The 16,670-nt window shown below is 41.0% G+C and overlaps 2 protein-coding genes across 12 annotated transcripts in view; one reads left to right on the top strand and one right to left on the bottom strand.

Annotated features, from left to right (window-relative positions):
* The window catches only part of ARHGEF4 (Rho guanine nucleotide exchange factor 4), a 157,002-nt gene that overhangs the window by 110,376 nt on the left and 29,956 nt on the right, over positions 1–16,670 (bottom strand). The window contains exon 1 of one of the 4 annotated variants that reach the window (XM_081911525.1): positions 465–1,167. The exons of 2 other annotated variants lie outside the window; for them this stretch is intronic. In XM_081911525.1, the coding sequence (XP_081767651.1) occupies positions 465–1,085 (621 nt within the window). In that variant the 5' untranslated portion in view covers positions 1,086–1,167. Of the gene's footprint in view, positions 1–464; positions 1,168–16,670 lie in introns of those variants that run through there. One more of the 4 variants, XM_081911526.1, reaches the window with a different exon arrangement.
* Positions 2,816–16,670, top strand: part of GPR148 (G protein-coupled receptor 148) — a 103,467-nt gene continuing 89,612 nt past the window's right edge. For all 8 annotated transcript variants that reach the window (XR_014168435.1, XR_014168436.1, XR_014168437.1 and 5 more), the window contains exons 1-2: positions 2,816–3,348; positions 3,439–3,521. The gene's annotated coding sequence lies outside the window, so the exon portion shown is untranslated. The remainder of the gene's footprint in view (positions 3,349–3,438; positions 3,522–16,670) is intronic.

Consider the following 16,670-nt stretch of genomic DNA (forward strand, 5'->3'; position numbering starts at 1 on the left):
GTGTGCATGCACACTTCTTCAGATATCTGTTGGTCTATGGCAGACCAACACGGCTACCTATCTGTAACTTAAATTATTGGATGTTCCTCTTCCTGCAGATCTTAAAATTATATGATCAATTTATCTGAATAATGTAAAACAGGAAGGATTGTTTTGTCCTCAGCTAAAATGTTGATAACAAAGCTCTGAAAATAAAATAACTCATCCATCAGTGATCAATTAAAGTCTGTGAAATCGCAAACACAATGAATCTATAAGACAACATTTTTAAAAGGGTTGATAGCAAATTTGAAAGAGCAAAAATCCTTAGCCAAACTATTACACAACTCTAGAATGATAAAACTGCTAGTAATCTCTTGCTTTGTAAATTCTTTGAGTTTTAGCAAATTTATTTTACATGCTTTTCTCTGTGGTAAAACATAATAGAACACACAAGTGCATCATTGAAGCTTTTCAGAACATACCATCTTGCCTGGAACCTTAGATAGCTTCACACTGTGACAATGCTGGAAATTGTGAGTTTTCTTTCTGCCCAGGTGCCATTTAGTTCCATGTGAAGGCATCACTTTTTCTTTCCTTTGGTACAAAGATCCATAATTCTTATAGCCCTTCTTTTCCCCATTCTTATTGTCAATGATTTGACGCTCCCATTGCTCTATTGCCGCTGTTATCTTATTGGGTGCTGTTTTAAATGCCGCCTCCATTTGTGACCCCAGCTCCACAGCCTTCGCCAGAGTTAGAGAATCTATTTGCAAAAATAGGGTCTCCCTAATTCGCCAGTCTTCTGCTTTCTCAATCAGCTGGTCAAGCACCAGCTCATCCTGCAGAGGCCCAAAATCACAGCCTGATGCCAAATCCCACAGTGCAGAGGCAAAACTCATAAAGGTCTCCCCAGGAAGTTGCTCCCGCTGCCGGAAACAGAGCCTCTGGATTCTCTTGAAAACACTTTGCCTTGGTGTGAAGTCTTCTTGGAACTCATCAATAGTCTCAAATAATGCAATGGAGCCCAGCTTTGTCTTCTGATTTCCCCAACCAAAACGGTAGGGAAGTTGGTCCTCCATGTTCTCCCATCCAAATAAACACATGAAGAATTCAAGAGCATTTAGTCCATGTGACTAGGACTTCTCCCTGCTAACGTTTGGGGGAAAATAATAGAAGAAAGTATACGAGTCCACCATCTTCCAGTCACAGCAATGTAACTGATAGTAAACACACCACTTTGCTTTTCTAATTAGCAGGTAGGCTTAGTCAGCCGAGTCACATTCAGACTCTTCCCCATAAACTGACCTGACCTGTAATTTGTCATCTCGACATCTCCGCCTTTTAATTTCTTTGTTTCCTGAATATTGTTTGTGGGCATAAAAATCATTAAAAGTACTTATTAGTGCTTATGAACTCAGAATACTACATTGCCTCAGATTTCCTGGCATCAGAGGCAGATAGCATCCCTCATTCAATCCCAGGTAGACAGAAAACTCATAGTAAAACAATTTCCAGATGCCAAGAGAAATAAACTGGACACAAAGCGCATTTGATGGTGTAGTGCGGCTGCTCTTCATGACAGCCCCATAGCCACAATCAAAATAAGCTTTTAAGCAAAGCCCAATGGCTCCAATATCAAACTACCTTTTTTTCACACCGGCACCCCACTTTACTTCACATCCAGCCCAATGAAGAGTTCCAGTGGACTCCAAAGCTTGCTCATTATTTGGTGGCATTTTATTGGCCATAATAAAGTTTGGGGTTGTAGGTTGTTTTTCCCCTCAAACAAAAGCGGCAGTTTCAACCTGAGCCATGCATGCAAATTGAACAAACATCTTCCTCTGCTTAGCTTACCTCCTGGGTTCCTTTCTGAGAAGAGTTTATTTATTTGGCATCAGATAATTGGAAAATAGCATCCCAGTAGATGGTTATCATCCCTGCTGTGAAATAAGTGTCAGTGCTTTATCCCTGACCCATGCCCACTCCGCAACATCACTGAGCACCTTTTTGATTGATTTATTTTTGAATTTTTTTAATATTTGGAAACCTAATTTCCACACTTCAAGTCCTACCCAGTATTTGTAGCTATGGGTAAGAATGATTACCTGGAAGGCTGCTGAGAATACACGTGAGGAGACTTGTTTCCTACAGTATTGGGTGTCACTTTTACCACCCACATCATTCATCTAAATATAGCTCAGTCTGAACTCAGCAGGCAGCAATCACAACTGCAGAAATGCAGCAAGACCACTCTATAATGAGCATCTTCCACAAACTGCCCTGAAAATAAATTAAGCTTTTTGGACATTTGAGCATTTCTGAAACCAGTGCCAGATTTACGTATAAGCTAAACAAGCTATAGCTTAGGGTCCCACACTCTTGTGGGCCCCCAAAAAAATTAAAGTGAAAAAAACGGGATGTACATTTCCAAAATATAAGATAAGAAACAAATAAAATAAAACCTACATACAGCAACTGTGTTTTATGTTGTGTAGGCTCCTATGATGTAAATAATGGGCCCCGCCTGCTCCCTAAAATATCGCTGGTTTGCTCATTTCAACATTCTGCATGGACTGGTTACATGGCAACTTGTGCAAATGGCTTTAGATACCTATTAGGTCCATAAATTACCATATAGCATATATTCAACCCAAAAAACAGTGACAATTTGTTGTTGACAAAGGACAGCTGGACATATAAAGGGCCCCATTACCTTCATTAGCTTAGGGCCTCATGAAACCTAAATCCGGCCCTGCCTGAAACGTTAAATATGAACACCTGACATGCCCAACTGATAATTTATTTTATTTTACTCCCTCCTTCCTTACCAGTCACCCCACCTTCTTCAAGTCAAAAAAAAGTAACTCTTGGGGAAGGGAATAGTTGACAGCTGAGGGCTCCTTTCCTCGATAGGCCTTTCCTTAACTGTAAATACTGTGTGGAACATCACTTCCTGCTGAGGGACCAAGTGACCTGAAGACAAAAAACTATGTCCCACGATCCTTCGGTAGAAAATGGTGTTGCTCAGAGTGTCATTTACTGCCAAGGGCAGCTGCCCTCACCTGTGTAAAAAGGAGTCTGTTACCCTATCCCAAAGTCTGGCTTTTTTGGGCTTGCAGAGAGATGAGGCAGCTGACAGGAAAATGACAGAAGCATTTTGAATCCAGGCAGACTCAAAGCAGGCTGTGACCCAACTCCTAGGCCTAAGAGGGCTTTGCATCCTCCATTACAGAGGGCAGCCCTCAGCCTAACAGAGTTCTCTATTTGAAGGATTATTGGGGTCAAGTCTGATAAGATAAAGAAAGATAAAGATAAAGAATCACCTGAGCAGCTGCGCAAGTCACCTGTTTAGTCTTCTCCATTATGGTGAAATATATTGTATTTCTATTTCAAAACTGATGCAATTTGTTCTTCTCTTTTATTCTCTTTTTTGATGAAGCTTTTCCTCTTTTCCAGCAATATGTAACCTGCCACGCTTCTTAGATCGTAATCCCATATGTGTCTACTCAGAAGTGAATCCCATTGAGACATACTCCCAGGTAAGTGCGTATAGGATTGCAAACCTAATGGGCCAGACATTTACAGCAGGTGGAGTCTGCATTACAAACTCCCCGCAGTTGCAAGACTCTTGACGTCCTTTTGTTGAGCTATGAGCAGCCTCTCTTAAAAGTATAACAGTTTAAAACTCCTGATTCTTTCAAACTTCTTACCATGTAACTTTTGTGGTTCTCTGAATCAATCTGTGCTGATTTTCAGGAATGACTGCCATTATGCAAAGGAAGGGACATGGCTCACTGACAGAGCATCTCCTTCGCATGCAGAAGGTCCCAGATAGGGCTGTGAAAGACTTGGGTCTAAAACTTTGGAGAGTCACTTCCAGCCATTGCAGACAATACTGAGCTATGTGGTGTGATTGTGTATAAGGCAGCTTCCTATGATAAAGTGACTGTATAAATGCTGGTGCTACATTCAGAATTCCATGCGGATCAGCTTTGTCCACACCACTCCAAGAGCAACTACGTGCAAAAACACAAACCCATAGAACCATAACTGCCTTGACATAACTACCATCATATAAGTGCAAATCAGTAAATATGCACCAGTTCAAACTGTGCTTCAGAAAAAGTTATGACAATAGATCCAAGTTCCAGGATTCAGAAGCACAGAATTTAGTTCAGGGAACCACCAAAAGGCCAGAATCTAATGCCTGGACCAAGCTAATAGAACCAGTAGTGGCATTTTAGTAAAATTATCAGTTTTACAGCAGTTTAACTTTTGCAGCTTCTCCCAGATAATCCTGGAAATTGTAGTTCACACAAACTCTAAGCTGCCTATCCCTCCCCCACAGAGCTATAGTTCCCTTACCAGGGTAAGTTGATGATTATATAAACCATTTTAAATTTAGAGCATAGATGTATTCACCATTTTACACAAACACACACTCCTTAATAAATCCCTGAAAAATAAACATAGAAAATAATAATTATAGTCTACAATTCTACTTGTTAAGGTGTGTTAGAGTAGGATGGAACAACCAAAATTGTCTTAGAAAAACATGTAATCTTAGCAAAGTAGACCTAGATGACTCACATGGCCTTGTGGGAGCTGGAAAACCATTAAGTCTTATTGCTTCATACTGTAGTAAAGGTGACAGCCATGACCATTCCTAATGCTGTACTTATTTTTCTTACTACAGTCACAGTGCTCACAAATTGCATGCTTGTAAGTTACAATTTGTGGTCCAAAAGCAAGCAAGTTTCTCAAATTTGCTGTGGAAGGCATTACATCTACAGCAGAACTGTATCTAACTTCTCAAACAGATCACAATACAGTACGTACTTAAAAATGGTTTTGTAGTAGACACAATTTACCTCCTAGAATGGGAGTATGGGGTTGTGTAGGAATAAGCTCTGTTCCAATTTTAGGCACGTAGGAAGCTATGGTATATTCTCATTTACAGGCAAGAGTCACCCGAGAACTTCTGCATGCAGAGCAGATGCTGTACCACTGAGCTATGGCCCTCAACCTAAATTTTGTTTAAATACGTGAAGGTCAGGAGCCACCATGATCCCAAACCCCACCATTCCACATATTCAGCAGTTCATTGTTTGGTCAAGGCTAGTCTTCGGATAGTCATACCTCATTAAAGCAAAATGTATATAATTGACTGGTATAGCTATATCCTTTTTATGACGTCTTTCTGTGCTTAAATTCATTTTGTTCCACATATGCTACTGACACTGCTTTGATATCCTGCATCCACTTGAAACGGTTACACTTGTTATACTTGTCTGGATCATGAGGTTACTTTAGCTCCGGGACAATGCTCATAAGGAGTCACTAAATGGCACCATTTCCTGTCTAACAAAATGAAGGCTCTCTTTTTCCCGATCTGTTATTTTTCTCAGCTGAAACATTGGGTCTTAGATGGTGTAAGCCAATAGTTTTGCTTGAAATTCCATTATTGTGCAGGTATTTCTGCGTTTCCATACAGATTAATTACCGGTAAATCCCAATATATACCACAAGGTATTTAGGAACTGTTTCCAGCAAAAACTAAAGGCATGAATTAAATTAACAGTTCTGTGGTAATTTTTAGACCACTTCTGAATGACAACCTATCATACTAGGGCAACTATTTGTCCAGTTAACTGATTAACTGATCTGCTTGCGGACTGCCTCGCCAGAGTGGTGCATGCTCTGGTTATCTCCCGCTTGGATTACTGCAATGCGCTCTACGTGGGGCTACCTTTGAAGGTGACCCAGAAACTACAACTAATCCAGAACGTGGCAGCTAGACTGGTGACTGAGAGTGGCCACAGAGACCACATAACACCGGTCTTGAAAGACCTACATTGGCTCCCAGTACGTTTCCGGGCACAATTCAAAGTGTTGGTGCTGACCTTTAAAGCCCTAAACGGCCTTGGTCCAGTATATCTGAAGGAGCGTCTCCACCCCCATCGTTCTACCCGGACACTGAGGCCCAGCACCGAGGGCCTTCTGGCGGTTCCCTCACTGCGAGAAGCCAAGTTATAGGGAACCAGGCAGAGGGCCTTCTCGGTAGTGGCGCCTTCCCTGTGGAACACCCTCCCACCAGATGTCAAAGAGAACAACAACTACCAGGCTTTTAGAAGACATCTGAAGGCAGCCCTGTTTAGGGAAGCTTTTAATGTTTGATGTATTTTAATATTCTTTTGGAAGCCGCCCAGAGTGGCTGGGGAAGCCCAGCCAGATGGGCGGGGTATAAATAATAATTTTTATTTATTTATTTATTATTATTATTATTATTATTATTATTATTATTATTATTATCATTATCATTATTATTATTCAGTTTATATACTGCCCTTTATCCCACAGCAGTGTACCACAATAAAAACCTAATTTCTATCACATAGTAATAAAAGACAATTAAACAATCACGGGGGGGATCATAATAACAATCCCCCCCACATTTAAAAGGCCATAGCTTGTTTAATGGTCAAAAGCCTGGGTAAAGAGGAATGTTTTCACCTGGCATCAGGCAAGACTCTCTGGGGAGAGCATTCCATAGATAGGGAGCCACCACAGAAAAGGCTCATTCTCGTGTTGTCAACCCCTTGGGGAGGGAGAACATGGAGAAGGGCCTTGGATGACAATCACAGGGCCTGGCTTGGTTTGGATGGGGAGAGGCAGTCCTTAAGGTACTGAGGTCCTGGGCCATATAAAACTTTATAGGTAATCAAATGGCTCTATTATGTCACAGGTTAACTTCTCCCATGGACAGGAGGAACAGATAACTGACAACATGGCACCTATGATTTGCCATTTGTGGCATATGATAGTTCAAGGGTGGAGATGTGTTTTTCAACCCAAGGGCTGCATTCCTTCATAGCTAACCTTCCAGGGACCCCATGCACACAGAGGGCTGACCAAAGTCATATCCACAGCCAGCCACACCACATTCTTTTCCATACATATTATGCATACCTAATTCAGACTCAACAGCCTATCCGCATACTCTCCTTCATTTAGAAAGAAAGCTAAATGGCACTAAGATCCTTTATCCACTCAATATTTTAGTCCCTCTGGCCAGCAAAATCTTACTGAAGTTAACATTTCATTAGACTAAGACTACTTCCATACCATACATTTAAAGCACTACAGTACTGTACTACTTTAACAGTCATGGTTTTATCCAAAGCATCCTGGGAACTGTAGCTTGTTAAGGGTACTGAGAGTTGTTAGGAGAGTCCTATTCTTACAGAAATACCATTCCCAGAGTTCCATCTCTAGCTCTGTCAGGAGATTAGGGATTTCCTAAAAACCCTCAGCATGATGCAATTATATTAACAAAATATCTGTGCCGGTCTCTGCAGCAAAAATGATAAATCTAGCAACTCTTTCTCATACTATTTTGTTGACCAAAAGGGGCTTTGCAAGGTTTGCAACCAAGTCCAAAGAACGATGGAAGCTTATCTTTGCTGCCCATTTCTGGAGCTTCACAAACGATGTTTACTAAATCAGATTTTGGCAATGTGTCTCTCGGGGGGGGGGGTATGTCCTAGATATGTCACTGAATCTGTCTTAGATTGACATTACTCCTGGCTACTTGTTTGCATGAGTTTTTGAAGTTTTTCTAGGACATTTTTCAGAGTAATATCATATTCCTACTTACAACAGCCCTGGTTTCTCCAACGATTGCATGCATTATTCTCTGAAAGCACAAATTCTGCAGATACCATGCTGAATTGCACGTGTTTCATTCTATTCTCTTATTTGCTTGTCAATGTTCACAAAACAAAGGAAAAGTGCAATAAGAAAATACAAAAGTTGAGATACAACGACAACGACAAAGGTTCTCACGTTGGCAGCACATATACAAAAACTAAAAATGGAACGATACGGAGAAGGTTAGCATGGTCCCTGCGCAAGGATGACATGCAAATTCATGAAGCGTTCTATATTAAAAAACAACAACAACAACAAAAAAGAGAAAGTTGTTTAAATTTGCATCATCATCATCTTTATTACAGTCACAGACCTGCATATGTTAAAATAGAAACACACAGTAATTTAGGAAATAAAACACATAAAATGGGTAAAATGAGTAACTCAAAGAAGGGGAGATGCATTTAAGAGAGACTTAAAATCAGCTAGAGCAAGCAGTTGCAAAAGTAACTGTAGAAGGGAGGGTGCAAGAGAAGGCACAGGTCTTGCGTATGAGCCTTCAGTTTAGGTCTGGTGTGGGACCCAAACCATTCTTTGGCGAATGTCCATCATGACAGCGCAAAATCTGACTGCTGAGTATATTACGTCTGGGTTTGTATCTTGAAGTAGCAAGGAGGTATAGAGTTGCTCTGTCCATCCAGGGAATTTGTGTAGTATTGGCAGGATGGACCTGACTCTTATACCTGTATAATATTGGCAGTGGAAGAAGACATGTTCAGTAGTTTCTAGTTGCCCTGAGCCACAGGGGCATTTCCTCTCCTCATACGGTACCTTCCTAAAACAGCCTTCCTGGATAGCTGAGGGGAGGGCCTTCACTGTTTTGGTATTTCTAGGTTGGTTATATATGGCATTTGGGAATTAAAGTATCTTTTGGTTTCACTGATTTTAAAAAAATTGGGATCTGGCTAGATATGCTTGGCATTCTATATATTCCATGCGCTGTTTAATAGGTTTTTTGTTTTTACTTTTTCGTATTCCATGTAAAGTAAAATTTGTGGGGTAAAACCTAGGGTTGTTGTTTTGTTTAGCACTGATCATTTCCAAGTAATTCAGAAGCCGTTCTTTATAATTAGGGGAGCATGGCCATGCAGGAAGAAGGATAGACTCAGCCAGTAATTAAGTGTGGCAATACACACTCTAGCCTCAATTCTTACAAGTCCAGTTTCTAGGTGTAGGGTTCCACTGGAAACATTTTTGGGCACATGTAGGACTGATCTTAGAAATTTAGATTGTACCAGTTCCAGTGTTGCACAGTTGGGGGGGGGGCAGTTGAGCACAATACAGCAGCCTCAAACTTTGCCTTTGCGCAATATAGACTTTGCCTCAAACAATTTGAAGGCTGCAGATATCATGTGGCCACTTTTGGTCCTGAGATATTTGAGTATGGCCATTGCCATAAATTGAAATAAGCCTTCTGGAGCAGTAAAATGCTGTATACTTATGATATTTGAAACTAGGACTGCAACAATGGAAGAAGCCCGTTTCCTTCCTGCCCTGGTTATACTTCCCAGGGGCATGTGATTGGCCACCGCACTTTGGAAATCAGGAAGCTGGATTAGACAGACTAGTGTCTGGTCCAGCAGGGCTCATAATATCCCCCCACTCTTTTTCCTATTCTTTTCCTGCTTCCTCCGCTTCTTCTCTCCCCAAGGGACCTTTTCTGAAAAGCAAGCTGGGAAGGAACGGCAGCTTCCAGGTTACAATATTGTGGTCCTTCAGTTTACCTATGGAGGTGGCCTAGTTCACATGAGCTGTCTTCATCACACAGTTTAATTCCTCCAGAAAGCCAACTCTCATTGACCACAGCCAGCATGACTAATGGCCAGGGGTGATGGGAATTGTAGTTCAGCAGCAACTGGAGAGCCACAGCTTCCCCACTCCTGACTTAACTCACTAAGTTAACTTTTCAAGTGCACCTCTCAAGCTACAATCCCCTGCACATTCACTTGGAATATGCCCTATTAAATACAGTTTAAGAGTAAATATTACAAAATGGGGCTGACATTATGTACTTTGGATGTACTTTTGTATGCCTGGTAAAAGTACATATGACACCCTGTGATATATTATTACCGTAACTGCTAACACTACAACTAACCTTATGTTCCCAAATAAAATATAGTGATCTCTCACATTTTTAGATGCAGATTAAAAGCTGTCTGGGTTTGGACAGCCTATGTCGCCTGATAATTATGGGTGGAGAGGTAGAGGACCCGGTCATGAAATCCACTTACACTACCCATGGGTGTCTGCAGGAATTTTTCCAGGGAGGAGTACAAAGTAAAACACTGAAAGGTGGAACAGGCTGGTTTCTTGCAAAAGATTGTGAAGAATAATGCCTATACACTTTGCCTTCTATATTAGGTTCCATAAATGCTGGAAACTGACTCGTTTTTTTAACAGAAAGAAAGAAGGAAAGAAAGAAAACTATGGATCTGGAAGATATTATTCATAATATTTATTGAATTTATATACTGCCTTTCATTAGAAGATCACAGCGTGGTTTACAGCACAAAAAGACAAAATGAAAATACAAAATATATATCATTATAATAAGAACAACAACAAAAAATACACCCAAACACATTTAAAATGCCATAGATTGTTTTATGACCCTAAAGACATGTTGTGAAGGTGCCAGGCAAGCCTCCCTGGGGACAGCATTCCACAAACAGGGAGCCACCACAGAAAAGGTCCATTCTCATGTTGCCACCTTCTGGACCTTTCATGGAAGGGGCACATGAAGAAGAAAATGGTTCACTGTGGGGGCCAAATGTGGATCCCCATGGCCTCAGTCCAACTCCCCCCAGTTTTAGCCAAATCATGCCCTCTCACATAGCCTTCTAAAGGCAATCAGTAAAAGGAACAGCTCAAAATGATTAGGGTGCTATCCCTCTTCTGGTTCTTTGTAATTCAAACATTATCAGAGTTCTCCAAGTCATATTGCTGTTTCTCATATGCTTCTCCATTCACCCTCCAAACATTTGTCTCCCTACCCTACTTTGCACTTTCACATTAATGACTGGTTGAGAACACACGCAAAACAACAGCCCTAAATGAGCATTATCCATACATCCTTTTTATTATGCATTCATGATTATCTGTGCTCATGAAGGTCAAGGAGGCTATATGTGGTAATGTTTTCAATACTGTTTGCACCAGCAAATGTTTTGGGGTGGACATACTGCTTCATATCCAATCAGTGCACATTCCGTAACTTCCTGCTAAAAACCCTGTAGCTCTTTATTGTCTTGTTTATTTTCTGAACCACTTTTGTCACATGATAGTGCAGTTATCCCTCCAGAGGGCAATAATGCGATAACACGGGGGAATATCACAGGACAAGTAACAAAGCGAAATGATGTGTGGACAATCAGACATCAATTCCCTGTTATTGTTGTAGAATACACCCAGTCTGGAGGGGCCTTCAGTTGTCTTCCTCCTCCTTTTGCTCCTGTTCTTTGGCCTCTCTGTGTCTTACCCATGTGGCCAAAGGGAGTACTGAAATTATCCAGGCTAACCTTTTACATAGCACAATTAATGCAGAGCATCAAAGCACGCAACCTCTTTCAGCAATACCTGTCATGTCCCAATTGCTGGCCTGCAAATTAAAGGATGTAGGGTGATTATCTGATCCGGTGAAGAAAGAAGTCAGTCTTCCATGCCTTACCACACCTCAAGAACTGGAAATAAGTAGGCCAAAATACTGTCTGTAGGTATTAAGATTCCTATCTACCTTCTCTTGCTTGCATCAATCACTCTGCTTCCGTTGAGTCAGTTCCCTTGTTTGTGACTTATTTTTAGAAAGCAAAGAAAGCCAGGTAGCAGACTGAACACATTTAACTCCAGAAATGGGGAGTCTGCAAGGAGCAGAGTATGATTGCTGCATATGCTGCTTTTTGGACAGTTCCTCCCACAGCAGTTTACACTGAGGTTAAAAAAACACAATCTATAAAGATGCAATAAAACAGCAAGAGGCAGAGCAGCAACAATATTAAAAGGTAAATAAAAGGAAAACCAGATTAAACGAGTAACATGTTAAAAGGACTGGGCAAATAAGAAGCACTGTAACTGGTGCTGAAGATATCAGGCCCTCCCTGACCAGAGCATTCCAGAGAAGGGTGTTGGCTAAGTTCTCCTGAACTTCCGGGGCTTATAAAAGCCCACCACAAAGGAAACTGGAGCAGGTGAAGAATTGCCAACTGCTTTGGCTGTCAAATGCTTTGCAAATATTAAACCACACCTTTGTCAGCCATCTCTTGGATCGCAGGGACTTCAGGTGCCAAACATCTCCAAACTGGTCCTGCAAAATGTGATGGAGCAAGGTCATCCCATTCCATTGCATACAGATGATTTTAGGAAGAAGATTTCAAGCATTGTTTTTGACTGCTATCAAACCCGCCTCAAACAATTAAGAAATAGAGAAACTTCTCAGATGAAGAAATCAGCTAGGTAAACTTAACTAGAAAGGGCATTTAAAAGTACTCAAGGTGGTTAGACATACATAGGCCTACAAAACTTGTGAACCACCGAACTGAACTCTGCCCACCAATGAGATATGAGAGCCCACCACAGGATTAGCAAACCTCCCAGGTGTGTTTTTTTCTTTCTACCCCAAACTGCAAAATCATAGGGGTTGTCAAGCTATAACTTACAACCTACCAAGTCTAGCACAGCCACAAGGCAATCGCATATTCTGGTTGCTTTTGAGTTATTATTTTTTGTGATTTTTACTTAATTTTTGTGATTGATTTTAAGGAATTCTATGGTAGATAGAATGTGCAAACTGCTTTGGTTGCCCTTTGCTGGAATGATAGGTTAATTTATTTTACAATAAATTACTATAGGTAGGAAATTAATATGGTCATATTAATCTAGGTAATATAATTATTATATTATATTATTAATTAATATAAGTAATTAATATAGGTAACATTAATAAAGGTGGGAAATTTGAGGGGGGCTTGCAGATGCTGTCAGTGTGATCCTGTGGATATCTATTGAGAAGTATTCCTCATTGAGTTCAATGGTACCTACTCCTAGGATATAAAAAGTATTGCAGCCTAAAAACACTTCTCAGTCACTTCCCATTAGGGTTTAAAGAAAAAAAATGTAGGAACGTGGTTAATGCATCATGTAATAATTGGAATTTGCTCATTCAACAATAAAAATCTGGCTACTTAGTTAATAGTAACATTAGAGCATTAAAGCACAGGTTAGTGTGACACCATCAGGCACATGTGGGAATTACAAAACCTGATTTAACTGAGAGCAGCCTTCCATCCGTAACCTCCAAAACTAGCGGGCAAATAAGTACCAAGGCTGTACTACTTTACTGTCATTTACTGACAACTGTAGTGTCAATGCCAGGGTTGTATGGATGATAGACCAAGCTCCACAGACAGATAAGTCAGAACAGAAGTGTAGGACTCTGTTGATGATATTCTGCACACCACCCCAGTCTCCGAGTGCTGAGAGATTCCAAGGGTTCCAGGCGCTTAGACAGGATTTGTGTTTCCTTTGGAATGATGGACAATGGGTGGAGACGGTGGCATCTTTATGATACAGTAGTACCTCAGGTTATATACACTTCAGGTTACATATGCTTCAGGTTACAGACTCCGCTAACCCAGAAATAGTGCTTCAGGTTAAGAACTTTGCTTCAGGATGAGAACAGAAATTTTGCTCTGGCGGCAGCAGCAGGAGGCCCCATTAGCTAAAGTGGTGCTTCAGGTTAAGAACAGTTTCGGGTTAAGAACGGACCTCCGGAACGAATTAAGTACTTAACCCGAGGTACCACTGTATATGGTTTATTTACACATATATACAACCTCAGCCTGCGATAGAGGGGTTCACAGCATTAACACCCCAAAAGTGTCATGTTTCTGAAGCCTTGGATTCAGACAGAAATCAAACATTGCTTAGACTCTCTCCAGTCGAGGAAGGGGCTCACACAAATCCACTTTCCTTTGTTTCCCTTCATGGCCCATCACCAAGTCTATCACCTCCACACAGGAAGCTAGTCTGACTTATATTTTAACACTTGCTGGATCCAGGGGCTAGGAGGGGCTCTTGCATATAGCCTACTTCCCTCCACCCCAAACTCGTAATAATATTAATCTATTAATCTAACTCATCCAATTCTGATTTCATGCAGATTTTCTAACTGTGCCCTAATGCACAAAGGTTTTAGCAGGAAATATTGATAAGCATTCAGAAAGTAATGGGATATAACGTTCTTTCTAACCCCCAAAAGATTGTATAGAGTTTATTTAAAAGCAAAAGGGAAACAGTAGATTTAGTTTAGAACTATTAATTTTCTGTCAGCTTCACAAATATTTACAATTGCTAACTTACGTACCCTTAAATGCCCCTACCAAGTTAACTTATTTTTTTCAATAACAGACTGATAAGTCTAATGAGATGAAAGTGTATTTGCTTATACATTCTTGGAATAATAATTTTGAAGACAAGTTGCAGCCATAGCATTTTTCTATGGTATGTTTGTGTTGGCTTTTCTTTTTCTTGTTCAGATTTTTTCAGTATTAGATCACCATTCTATAATCATTGCTTTGTATATTTTTGCATTCTTACACTTTTGTAAGTTAGACAAACACAGATAAGGGTTATTTTTTAGTACTGAAATGTCATTATTTGCGTAGCAACCTATTGCCAGACTTGGAATTTGTCCAAACAAGTTTTCAAAATGCTGACTATATTCTTTCACTGTATTTTTCCCCCTTAAGGAAGGCACAGAACATGCAGTTTTGGGGAGGGAGGGGTGATTATGAAATAAGTGGGTCATTTATGGTGTTGTATAGAGGCAGGGGGAGGGAATCTAGAAATCAAAAACCATGAACATTTCTGAAACACCCCATAAAAGCAAAACTTTGATGTTTTCAAGCCACACCTAAATTGCATATTTCTACGAGATACTCCCAGACAGGTTAAATAGCAAAGATTTGCCCTGTTTTGCAGTTACTTGCAAAATTCATTAAAACAAATTAACCGAATACAACTGAATTTGTGCACGGCATGCCACTTGGGTTCTCTAGGATGTGCAAAACATGTTTACTCTCATGCCAGTTAAATGAAAATCGGCTCCACCCACCTGTGTTTCCCGTAGCACCAGTCACTGTCTACCATGTAACAAGGATTAGGTAAAGGTAAAGGGACCCCTGACCATTAGGTCCAGTCATGGACGACTCTGGGGTTGCGGCGCTCATCTCACTTTATTGGCCAAGGGAGCCGGCGTACAGCTTCCGGATCATGTGACCAGCATGACTAAGCCACTTCTGGTGAACCAGAGCAGTGCACAGAAATGCTGTTTACCTTCCCTCCAGAGCGGTACCTATTTACCTACTTGCACTTTGGCATGCTTTCGAACTATTAGGTTGGCAGGAGCAGGGACCAAACAACAGGAGCTCACCCCGTCGCAGGGATTCGAACCACCAACCTTCTGATCGGCAAACCCTAGGCTCTGTGGTTTAACCTCCAGCGCCACCCGTGTCCACGTAACAAGGATTAAATGACCCCAAAACAGAATACTGTACTGTACTTCCCAAATGTTTTCTGTGGATTGTTCTTTATTGCAATGCACAGAAATAGGTTTTAATTGCAAAAAGGATCTGAAACAGATACCATTCAGCATTGTATAATTATGTGAGTATAGTGTATTGATTTCCAGTTACTTTATATTAGGTGCTTAACAACTGCTTTGGCAGGCAGGTTGCTGTCAGCAGTTTCTGCCTGATATTTCACCACTCAATCACAACATCTGATGAGGTTGCAACTCTAAGAAGGTGGGGTCCTAGGTACTAGTTATGATGCTTCTTCCCTTTCTATCCTAGTTTAGGATAGAAACTAGGCTAAACTAGGATAGAAACCACAGGCTAAACTCCACAGTTTATCCTGTGGAGGACACCTCCCCACGTTGCAAACTCACACACAAGCACACTGTTTTGTTCTTTCCCAGAGACCTAGGAAACAGCTCACAGCAGCACCCTGTCCTTTGTTTAGCCCTACCAAAAGATTATGTAGGCTACTGCTATCCATGTCTGGACTGCCAGTGTATTTGAACTCTTGATACAGGACTACAGGTGTGTGTTGCTCCTTTATGCTGCGCTCCCTTTGAGTTCAAAGGATTAGTAGGTTTAGGATGGTGTTCAATTTGCAGCTTGCCCCTGGACACCATGAGGCATATTTTGAATGGCTATGCACAATTATGTAGCAATTGGTGACCCAACCCGTGTTTATACTAGTGCCTTCTCTTCTGTCCTCTTCTATCCTCTTTTATCCTCTTCTATCCTCGCCCCCACCAGCCCATAACTACCTATCCAGAAAATAAACACTGCTCAATGCATATGACGTGCAGCTATTCTGTAAGCACCACAAGAATGAACATAGGAAGTTCCCTTAGAGTGAATCAGAAAGAGCTTTCTGACAGTAAGAGCTGTTCCAACAGTGGAATGGACTACCCCGGGAGGCTGTGGACTCTCCTTCCTTGGAGGTTTTTAAGCAGAGGTTGGATAGCCATCTGTCAAGGATGCTTTAGTTGAGATTCCTGCATTGCAGGGGGTTAAATCAGATGACCCTTTAGGTCTCACCTCTGTGATTCTTTGAATCAAATCCAGTGGTCCAGCTAGTTCAAAATTGTCTACACTGACTGGCAGAAGCTCTCCAAGGTTTCAGCAGGGAGTCTCCCAGCCCTGTCTGGAGATGCTGGGGATTGAACTTATTGCATGCAAAGCAGCTCCACTTCCACTAAGCTACAGCTCTTCCCCTCCATTGTGGAATTCATCATCCGTCAATCATTTAAGGATTTTTTTTTTAAAGGCAATTTATGGTCAGTTTACTAAGACACCTGCGTAAGAAGCAAGTACAGACAAGCTCCAAAAGAATAAATGAACACAGTGTACTGTGTTGAGAAGTAGCTGATGGTTGTAATTCCGTTGCAAAACAAAAACAAAAAAACAACC

This window comes from Podarcis melisellensis (genome assembly GCF_964234715.1).
Source record: "Podarcis melisellensis genome assembly, chromosome: 5".
Classification (NCBI taxonomy): Eukaryota; Metazoa; Chordata; class Lepidosauria; order Squamata; family Lacertidae; genus Podarcis; species Podarcis melisellensis.